The sequence below is a fragment of the Arachis hypogaea genome, chromosome 11, assembly GCF_003086295.3.
Source record: "Arachis hypogaea cultivar Tifrunner chromosome 11, arahy.Tifrunner.gnm2.J5K5, whole genome shotgun sequence".
NCBI classification, from domain to species: domain Eukaryota; kingdom Viridiplantae; phylum Streptophyta; class Magnoliopsida; order Fabales; family Fabaceae; genus Arachis; species Arachis hypogaea.
Genome location: NC_092046.1, coordinates 21567177 through 21576782, shown reverse-complemented (window position 1 = coordinate 21576782; position 9606 = coordinate 21567177). Strand labels below are relative to the sequence as shown.

At 33.8% G+C, this 9606-nt stretch overlaps 1 protein-coding gene and 1 long non-coding RNA gene across 5 annotated transcripts; one reads left to right on the top strand and one right to left on the bottom strand.

Moving 5' to 3' along the window:
* Nucleotides 1-382: 382 nt before the first annotated feature.
* Nucleotides 383-3173, top strand: LOC112720525 (protein RER1A). Of its 3 annotated transcripts, XR_011867379.1 has the most exons (4): nt 383-951; nt 1248-1386; nt 2366-2546; nt 2629-3173. XR_011867379.1 is itself a non-coding variant. In XM_025771488.3 (3 exons), the coding sequence occupies exons 1-3, from the start codon at nt 533-535 to the stop codon at nt 2680-2682; spliced, it is 654 nt and encodes a 217-aa protein (XP_025627273.1). In that variant the 5' UTR covers nt 383-532; the 3' UTR covers nt 2683-3173. The 3 variants fall into 3 exon arrangements, 2 of the variants coding, with proteins under 2 accessions (XP_025627273.1, XP_072062686.1); XM_025771488.3 differs by lacking the exon at nt 1248-1386; XM_072206585.1 differs by lacking the exon at nt 1248-1386 and having other exon boundaries at nt 533-955; nt 2370-2546.
* Nucleotides 3174-7571: 4398 nt separating this feature from the next.
* On the bottom strand, nt 7572-9153 carry LOC112723816 (uncharacterized). Of its 2 annotated transcripts, XR_011868107.1 has the most exons (4): nt 9133-9153; nt 8606-8682; nt 8247-8317; nt 7572-7923 (listed from the first exon to the last, which is right to left on the bottom strand). It is a non-coding gene; the product is annotated as an uncharacterized lncRNA (long non-coding RNA). The 2 variants fall into 2 exon arrangements; XR_003163183.3 differs by lacking the exon at nt 9133-9153 and having other exon boundaries at nt 8606-9110.
* Nucleotides 9154-9606: the final 453 nt, after the last annotated feature.

Here is a 9606-nt window from a genome sequence, read left to right as displayed (position 1 = left end):
TAAATTATAGAAAATGATGGCATAATTAAACTTTTTTTTTTCAATTATTTTTTTAACAAAGTATTATATAATCAATTATATATGAATTAATATTTAATAATTATTTATGTTAAAATTTATTAATAATTTTAATATTTTATTTTATAATTTTTTAATTATTATTATTATTATTTATATTTTATTGAGTCAATAATCAATAATTATTATATTATTTTATAACGAGTTATATTCTTATGTCAAACATATTAACGTGGCATGTTTTAGTATCAGTTTATGTAAATTTTTCTTCTCATGTAATTAGTGCTTAATAATCTGAAATTATTTTTGTACATGCCCACTTTGTAGCTTAGGTATATTAATTATTAAGCTGGCTTAAAATTTTGACCCAACGGTTATAGAACGGACCCAAAGAGAGGCCTAGGAAGTGAAACAGAGTGCACATCAGAGAGAGAGCGAGAGAGAGAGAGAGAGAGAGAGAGAGAACCCTGAACCACACCCCACCAAAACCCAATTCTTTAAGTGGGTCCCACCGATGGACGCGGGATCCACCGCCCCCTCCTCCTCATCCGCCGCCTCCGCCGCCGCCGCCGCCGCAACCGCGACAACCTCAATGGAAGATTTTCAGACCCCGGCGGCCGCCATATCGCGGTGGAAGTTCGAGGTATCCCGTCAGTACCAGCACCTGCTTGACAAAACTACCCCGCACGTGCTGAACCGTTGGCTGGGAACGTTGGCGGTTGCGTTCGTGTACGCGCTGCGCGTGTACTTGATCCAAGGGTTCTACGTCGTTTCGTACGGACTCGGAATTCACCTGCTGAACCTCTTGATTGGGTTTCTCTCCCCTCAGGTTGATCCCGAGATTCAATCACTCTCAGAGGGACCCACTTTGCCAACAAGAAACAACGATGAGTTCCGTCCCTTCGTTCGTCGCCTCCCAGAGTTCAAGTTCTGGTACCTAATTTCTACTTTTTCTTCTTTGTGGCGTTTGACTTTTGGTTCTAGGGTTTTGTTGCTTTGATTCTAAATTGAAAATTGAGGATTGAGGTGTATGTTTTGGATTAGTTATTTTTCGGTTGGAAATATGCCAAGAGCTCGTATATCGTGAATGAAAATGATATTTTTAATTGCATAAATAGTTCGAAACTAAGTGTGACTTTGGTTTCTGATGAGTTTGTTGGTTGAATCGGTAATTTGTTCTATTATTTATTTATTCTTTCTGGAGATGAAAAATTTGGAGAGTTCTGCAGGGTAAGGACTAGGCAATTATCTTTAGTGTGTATACCAGAATCCCAATCCAATTCCATGGTACATTCACTCATAGGCAAAAAGCTTGCCTTTTTTGTCCATGGCATATTAGGTGGAGGCTGCCCTGTCTTCACGGTGAAGGTAATAGTTGAGAATCATTAAATGATTTGATATATTTGACTAAATTATTATTTAGTGGTTTTCAACAATTAGCATCACATGAAAACGTGAGATTTTGCTGGCATATTAACTTATAATCCTAATTAAAAAGGTGTTCCTTCACTTTTAATTAATCAAAATAGGACATCCAAATTAACGAGCCAACTAAGTTTTGTTGATGTAAATCTAGCTCAGCCTTTTCTAGTTGGTCTCTAGCATTTGTTGGGAGAGTTACATACTTACATGCCTTTAGATATAGCATAATTTGCCTGTTGCCCGTCGTAATCTGGCGCACATTTATCTTCTCCTGCTATCGGAAATTATGTTCATATTTTTCTTCTCCACATTGACATGAGATCAATATGTATAGCATGGAGAAGATAACCGCATAAACAGTTACTCTTCTGCTCAACTTTGTTAATTTACTAATGTTACGGTGTTCTATGGATCATGTCTTCTGTGAAAAATATAGATCATCTGAAAGAGATTCTAATCATGTGCAAACCTAAAATAATTGGCAACTGAAATTGGCTAATAGATCTGATCTATGGGTTCTGTTCTGACAAGAATCTATATTTTTTATTCATTTAGATTATATGTTGGATAAATGATCGTGATGTATAAGTACTGAATAATGATCTCGATGGACAGCATCTTTTCTTATAGGTTTCTATATGCTGGATATCAATGTCTATTGCATATTGTTTGCTTTGTCATTTTTGCTTAAGTGGGCTTGACAATGTTGTGTACTTGTGTTCACTGAATTACTTGAAGCCAGTGTCTTTTCTCTCAATAGAAGGAAGTGCTATTTACATCCTCTTCTCTTGGTTTTCCATTGCATCGAGTTATCAAGCGTTCTGTGCTTGCTTAGGAAAGCAATGAGCTCATCATCTTTTTCCTTTAGGGTATCAACACACAGACGTTACTCTACTGATGCTTCTTAATTTTTGTTGGTGGACAGGTACTCAATAACAAAGGCTTTTTGCATTGCGTTTGTGATGACATTTTTTAGTGCATTTGATGTTCCAGTGTTCTGGCCAATACTCCTATTCTATTGGGTGGTCCTATTTACACTTACTATGAGGAGACAGATATCACACATGATCAAATACAAATATGTACCGTTCACATTAGGCAAACAGGTAAACTCACATTCCTCCAAAATTGTTGTCAATATGTTGGCTGCTAACAATATTGATCTGGTTTCATCAATTTTACTTTTAGCGCTATAATGGGAAGAGAGCATCAGCAGAAAGCGCAAGCCTTTCGGAGGACTGAGACCTTCAGGTTTATTGATCTTTTATATATTCATTTAAGTCGCAAACCGTTGCAGTATATTTTAAACGGATGGAGCAATCTGAGTAGGTCAATGTGGACCCAAAGAAGGTTGCTTTGTGGTCGAGTGTGCGATGTTTAATTCCCAGAGGAGCAAGTGTTTGATTGATCATATTGAAATGTTCTTATGCTCTTTCGAAAGATACGTGTTTCCGGGGAGATGTCTGAATTTCTGAGGGCTCTTTGTTCATTTACTTACGTTATTTTCTATTGCTATGCAGGTGCATTACCAAAAGAAAAAAAAATGTTATATACATATGCATCTTATTGTTGAATTCGTAGTCAAATAACGAGAATTTTAGGTAGCTTATGTAGAATGAATCCCTTTTATTATTTGCTACGCCTGCGTGGTTATATTGATCTACAATTCCAAATTTGCTTGAAAAAGTGATTTACATATAAAATGGACGAAAGTGGATAATGTTTCCTTGTTACTTCTCTTTGAACAAGCATTAATAATTTTTTTAAGGCTATTGCTCCGGTCCCTTCTGAAAATTAGAGGATAATTTATACACACCTTTTAAGGTAGGTAATTATCAGAATTATTATCAATTCAACCAGTAGTAAAAGTTTGGACAAAGAATATTTATACAAAGAGAATTATACAAATATTTATTAAACATTAGAATTATACAAATATTTATTAAGTTTTATACTTTCATAAAAATAGATTGAATGGGATAAGTTAATTATTTAGAATTCTTTTCTAACATTTTATAGTCTAATACAGCATGCAAAAAATTTTATTGTATGCATTAAACGAGTACATAATTAAATTTATCATGCAACAATAAACAACAAAATGTAATTTAAGTTTCGGAGCAATTGCCTGATTTCAAACAACCTTCATTATTATATGTTAAATGACAGAGAGTTGTATCCTTTCCCTTCATAAAATGAACCCATTCCCACCAACTTTTAGAATTGTCAATTCTCAAGTCAATGATCTTCCATGAACCCAAAAAGAAAAAAATCTCAATGATCTTCAGTTTAATTAGCCTAGATTGCAAGAGTTGTTAATTGACGAATAATCTTTTATACAGTAAATATGCAACAAAAGATTAAATAAAAAAATGGTGTTATTATATGGATCTGGTTTTAGAATTTGGTGATCTTTTATACAGTAAATATGAAAGTAAGAAAAGATTAATTCAAAGAATGGTGTTATTAGGATATTATAAAATTGAAGTTTAGTTAAATTAAGAACTAAAATTGATTAAGAAGAGTATGTGATAGAGTGGTTTATATCAAATCTAGGAATGATAAAATAAGGGTTGATGCAAACTAAGATAAATTAGATGTTAAGGCATTTTACTTAACCAATGCCTTTAAATTAATTGAACGTGCCACTTTCAATTTACTTGATCCTTAAAGCGCAAACAACGTCAATTTCCTCTGAAGCAATTGTTATTATCTTAGCAAATGAAGTCGCAATTTGTGGCAATTTGATCCACTTGTCTGTGTATATACATCACAAACGTGAGATGCTGAAGATATAGAGCTACTTCAGCATATGAATTGAGAACCATTAATGTCATATAACGACCTAGCAACCAAAACAAGAAACAGAAAGAAAGAAAACAAACAGAAACAGGGGAAAAAAAAAAAAACTGCAACTTAGGCATCGCTTCCAAGCGACCAAGCCAGGATTTAGTCATCCGATATCAATGAAGGTCACTCGTTCCACGTTAAAAAAGAAAAAAAAAATATGAAGGTCACGCATTTCGGTAGAACATATACCAAGTAGTGTATGAAATAAATATCACCCAAAAAAAAAATGAAATGAAGATATCTTAGCATATGATGTTATTGCTGCAATCCATGACACTAGCTGAAGAAGTTAAATTGACTCAAATATAGACGATTTAATGGAGGTAATAGTAAACTATTTCTTCAACTTTGTTCAAGACTTTGAACTTGTTTTTCATGAGAAACTATTAGTCACTTATGTTTCATTCTTTGTTTTCTAATATGTGAAGCGTCATGCTCAAACACAAAAGGAACTTAGGAACAAAATCTTAGAAAACAAAACAGGTCCATAACATAAATTAATTCACTACACAAACCAGAAATCTTTACCATGAACCACATGATGTTCTAGATTTCAATTAAATCCTAAGCAACATTTTGTTACTGTAAAAAGAATTCTAAAGTATTTAGAAGGTACTAATCTTGGTCTATAGTATGAAAAATGTACCGGATTTTACTGGAGACATAGTTGATAAGAAAAACACAAGTGAAAGTTGTTGCTTCTTTAGCAAGTATCTTATCACTTGGGAAAGCATCAAGTAAAACATTATTGTTCTAACAAATATTGAACTTGAGTATGTAGCTGCCATTAATTGTTATAGAAAAGTGTCATGACTCAAAATTCAACTTGAAGATCCTTATCATGTGTGATAATACTAGCATTATATGCATAGCAAAGAACCCTCTTCATCATTTAGGACTAAACATATTGAGACTAAGTATTGTCAAATTGGAGATCATGTTCAAAAGAAAAATATAAAACTCAAATTTATCAAAACTAAACTTCATATTATTGATATTTTCACAAAACTTTTTGGTGAAGATAGATTTGAGTTTCTTAAAACTTTTCTAAACATGAGAGAAAGTCAGGTCATGCTTACAAATGTGTTCTCTAAACTTATGGGATGAAGATATTGAGATGAGATTTTGAGATGAGATGTTTCTATATCTTTATCTTCTCAAAATCTTCATCATTTAAAGAGCTTTCATGGCTTTGTTTAAATAGTCTTGAAGTTTGAAAAAACCATTGGAAACCTTTTGAGACGTTATTCTTATACTTCCTTAAAGATGAATGAAGGACAAAATAGTTCTAAGGAAATCACAACATATCTCAAATGTTCCAAGAGAACTTGGTACAAGTCTCCATGGCCATAATGTATGTAGGAAGATTGAAACGTTTGTGAATTCAGCAGCTCCAAATCCTATTCTATTTCAGAGATACTGCCATAGAACTTTTACAACACAGAACAAGGCATTCTCAGATTTACAAGTGTAATATATAACTAGTTGTACAATGAATTCCTAGGTTGGAAGCTACTTCTCTTGTCGGGTGAAGACGTAGAGAAGAGGCTCTATGAACAGATTCTTCAATCTATAAACTTTTAAAAAATCTTCATAATCCAATAGAGATTTTAAAGCTCTGCTTATGTAGTCTCAAGCTGAAAAGTGACATAGAGATGTGTGAGGGGTGATGTGTCTTTTGCTTCTGTCACTGTCTTTTATCATTTTTCAAAGTTATACAATGTATTTTGTAGCAGAAGAAATAAGAGCTTCTTCGGAACTGTTTGACTTATTGAGCATGTGCTGAAATTCAAACGTTGGAGGCAAAATGAACCGTATCATGCTTTCTAAGATACACAGTTTCACACCTTCAACAATTTCGCACATGGAAAGGACAACATTCTTCTGAGATGTGCTATGTTTCTTCTAAGTTAGCTACATAGCTTCTCAGATAAACAATTTACTTAGCTTAGCTTCTGAGATTGTATCAATTGATGTTTTGACTGTCTCAGTTTTCGAAGTTACCTAGTTTGCTTATATTAAGGAGAAATTCTTTAGTTCATAGACATACTTGAACAAACGTCAAATAACACATTAATGAAATCATTAAATTATATTTGATTTTGTCGGTCATCAAAATTTAATTTGACATATCATGAAGCTAACAAGAAGAGTGACCAAAAGAGAAAAAACCCCTTAAATTTTGATACCATATTAAAAACCAAAAGAGAACACCTGATGAATATGTCCTAATATTTACTGTGTGCAAATATGTTACAAGATACAATTTATCAAGGATGCTACACATCCATGTAACCATGTAACCAAGTTGGCCCGACACCAAAAAATCCAATACCATTAATGAAACGTGAAATACACGCGTCCAACACACACAAAATCGCTCTTGCCCAATGCTTCTTCTTCTTCTTCTTCTTCTTCCCCACGCTTTTTCTTCTCACGCTCGTTTACGCATGGAGCGTCTTCTTTTTCTTCGCCTTCTTCTTCGCGTTCCTCCTCCTCCTCCTTCTCCTCCTTTTTCGCGTTCCTTCTTCTTCACGTGTTTTCTCCTTATCGTCATTCTTTTGTTGTTATTACTACTGTATTTTTTTGTCTTTTCCTCCTTCTCTCTCTGGTGAAGAAGCAGTAGAAGGTGAGGAAGAAGAGTTTTTAATAGTGTAGAATGTACCGAACACAGTGCTCATGGTGAACCGAACACAGTACTTGTTCCGAGGGTTACCTGAAACTGTAGGTCGATCTCGGATGAGATCTTCTGTGCTGGTCGGAGCTCACAACTAGAAAATTGATTAATACAGACAGATTTACAGACGGTTTACTCTTTATTACAGACGAATTTTTGGTTACCGACGAAATTACCGACGGATTTTGTCCCTCTGTAAAAGCCCCGTCGGAAATTATTTACCGACGGATTTTTTTTCGTCGGAAAATTACAGACGGATTTTTATCAGTTACCGATGGATTTTTCCTCTGTAAATTTTCTATCCATTTCCCAAAGGCGACGAACTTTCCGACGGATTTTCCGTCTGTAATTACAGACGAATTTTCCGATGGATTTTCCGTCTGTAATTTGAACCTTAGAAAATCATCTCACACTCTGATTACAGACAGAAAATCCGTCTGTAAATCCGTCAGTAAGGTAAAATAGAATTTTTTTATTTTTCAATTACAAAATCAACTTGTTTTCATACAAAATAAATATAAATTTAATACAAATTTTTATCTAATTTGTATTCAAATATTTATAATATTTCAAAAAAATAAACAAATTTATTGTATTATCAAACTAAAAGAAAAGTACTATAATAAACAAACAAGTCAATATAATTCAAAATACAAACAAAATGTATTGATACATCAACTATAATCCTCAATGTATTATTCAACCATACTAAAACTATTAACTATACTAAAAGCTGTGTTATTTTTCATACTAAAACAGAAATTGAAAAACTTCAAAATCTTCAGATCAATTTAGACCTCAGATACAACAATCTCTCAAGTGAAATCCCAACTTTTCTTGGGAATCTGTTGAAATTAGAAGCACTTGATTTTTCCCACAATCAACTCACTGGAAAAGTCCCTCCACAAGTTGGTGACATGAGCAGCTTGGGAGTGCTTGATCTCTCCTACAATAACCTTCAAGAAAAATTGGACAGGAAATTCTCTCATTGGCTGGACAGGAAAATCATGATCATGCTCACTATATACTGGCTTTGAATTAAGGTCATTAATCTCAAAATTATAGAAAGTGCAGCAAGCCAAATGTTCTACTTAGTTGACCAATAAAAAGTCTTTTTTCTTTAATATTTTTTTTAATAACTTAATTACAAGAATAATAATCACAAATTGAGAAGTATTATGTGTGATTCAATTTGTTAGCTATTCCATTCTACCGTATACACTTGACACAAGCAATGAAAAAGGATACACATGAGAGAGACAATAACCATTCATGCTACCTGCTGCCATATGTCCTAGACATGTTACCACACACATGAAAACACCAGTGCAAATTAAAGTATAAGCAAACCTGCAACAAAAAGTGAAAGCATAGGAGCATAAATCATTACTTCAAATCAAAAGCTCTAATATTAGTTAGTATATAACATGGTTCTAATCATTAGTACTAATGTCATTATTAATTTATTACTAATGAAGAATGATAACAGATTTCAGACAGTATCAATGTTGATTTCTATTGATACCCATCCAGATTTTGGACACTCTGTATAGAGGAGACAGAGTAAGAAAATCAGTATAAACATAATAATATAAAGATCCATGAAAAATAAAAGAAAAAAGAAACTAAAGTTAGTACCTTTTGCTGTTTGAATTCCAGAGCCCATCAATCCTCCTCCAATGATTGCAGCCTTTACATTTGCAAGCAAAACTTCCCTACATCAATCATAGAAGTCATTAAAGGCACTCAAGACGTGAGGTTTTGATCACAACTTAAAGTAGCACAGCTGCATCAAAAAACTTGTTTTTAACATACTTCAAAATGTATTATGTCAATTTCGATGTGTACATAAGTACACACAACAATTTCAAATCAATATCAAGCTTTATAACAATAGACTTTCTATACAATGGTGTGTTATTAGTTTTCTCATATATATAAAGCCAATTTTCTCATATATATAAAATTCAAGAGTATTATTTATGCAATACACAAGCTAATGTTCTAGCAGGAGATTGCATTGGAGTCTTTCCCTTAATACTCCACTCAATAAATGGTGTAGCTTCATTTATGTCATATCCACTTAATAGATCAAGTGTCTAAAGAGTATGGTACTGAATTTTATCATGATGATTCATATAAATGGCATGTATCACTTCACTCACTATGCTCAACTAATATTAAGTTGGTGCACGAAATTGTGATGTCCAGGCTCAAACAATCCCTGGCAACGTGAGCAACTTGGTGCGTTGATCTCAATACATAATTGTCACAACTTCGATACAACTAACCAGCAAGTGCACTGGGTCGTCCAAGTAATACCTTACGTGAGTAAGGGTCGAATCCCACGGAGATTGTTGGTATGAAGCAAGCTATGGTTACCTTGTAAATCTCAGTCAGGCGGATATAAAGTGATAATGGTGTTTTCGAATATGATATAATAAAAGAGGGATAGAGATACTTATGTAATTCATTGGTAGGAATTTCAGATAAGCGAATGGAGGTGCTTTCGTTCCTCTGGACCTCTGCTTTCCTGCTATCTTCATCCAATCAGTCTTACTCCTTTCCATGGCTGGCTTTATGCAAGGGCATCACCGTTGTCAGTGGCTACATCCCCTCCTCTCAGTGAATAATATGCT

Coding starts and splice junctions, on each gene's coding strand:
- LOC112720525 (XM_025771488.3), top strand. CDS start 533: ATGGACGCGGGATCCACCGCCCCCTCCTCCTCATCCGCCGCCTCCGCC. Junction 952..2,365: donor CTCCCAGAGTTCAAGTTCTG/GTACCTAATTTC, acceptor GTTGGTGGACAG/GTACTCAATAACAAAGGCTT. Junction 2,547..2,628: donor CGTTCACATTAGGCAAACAG/GTAAACTCACAT, acceptor TTTTACTTTTAG/CGCTATAATGGGAAGAGAGC.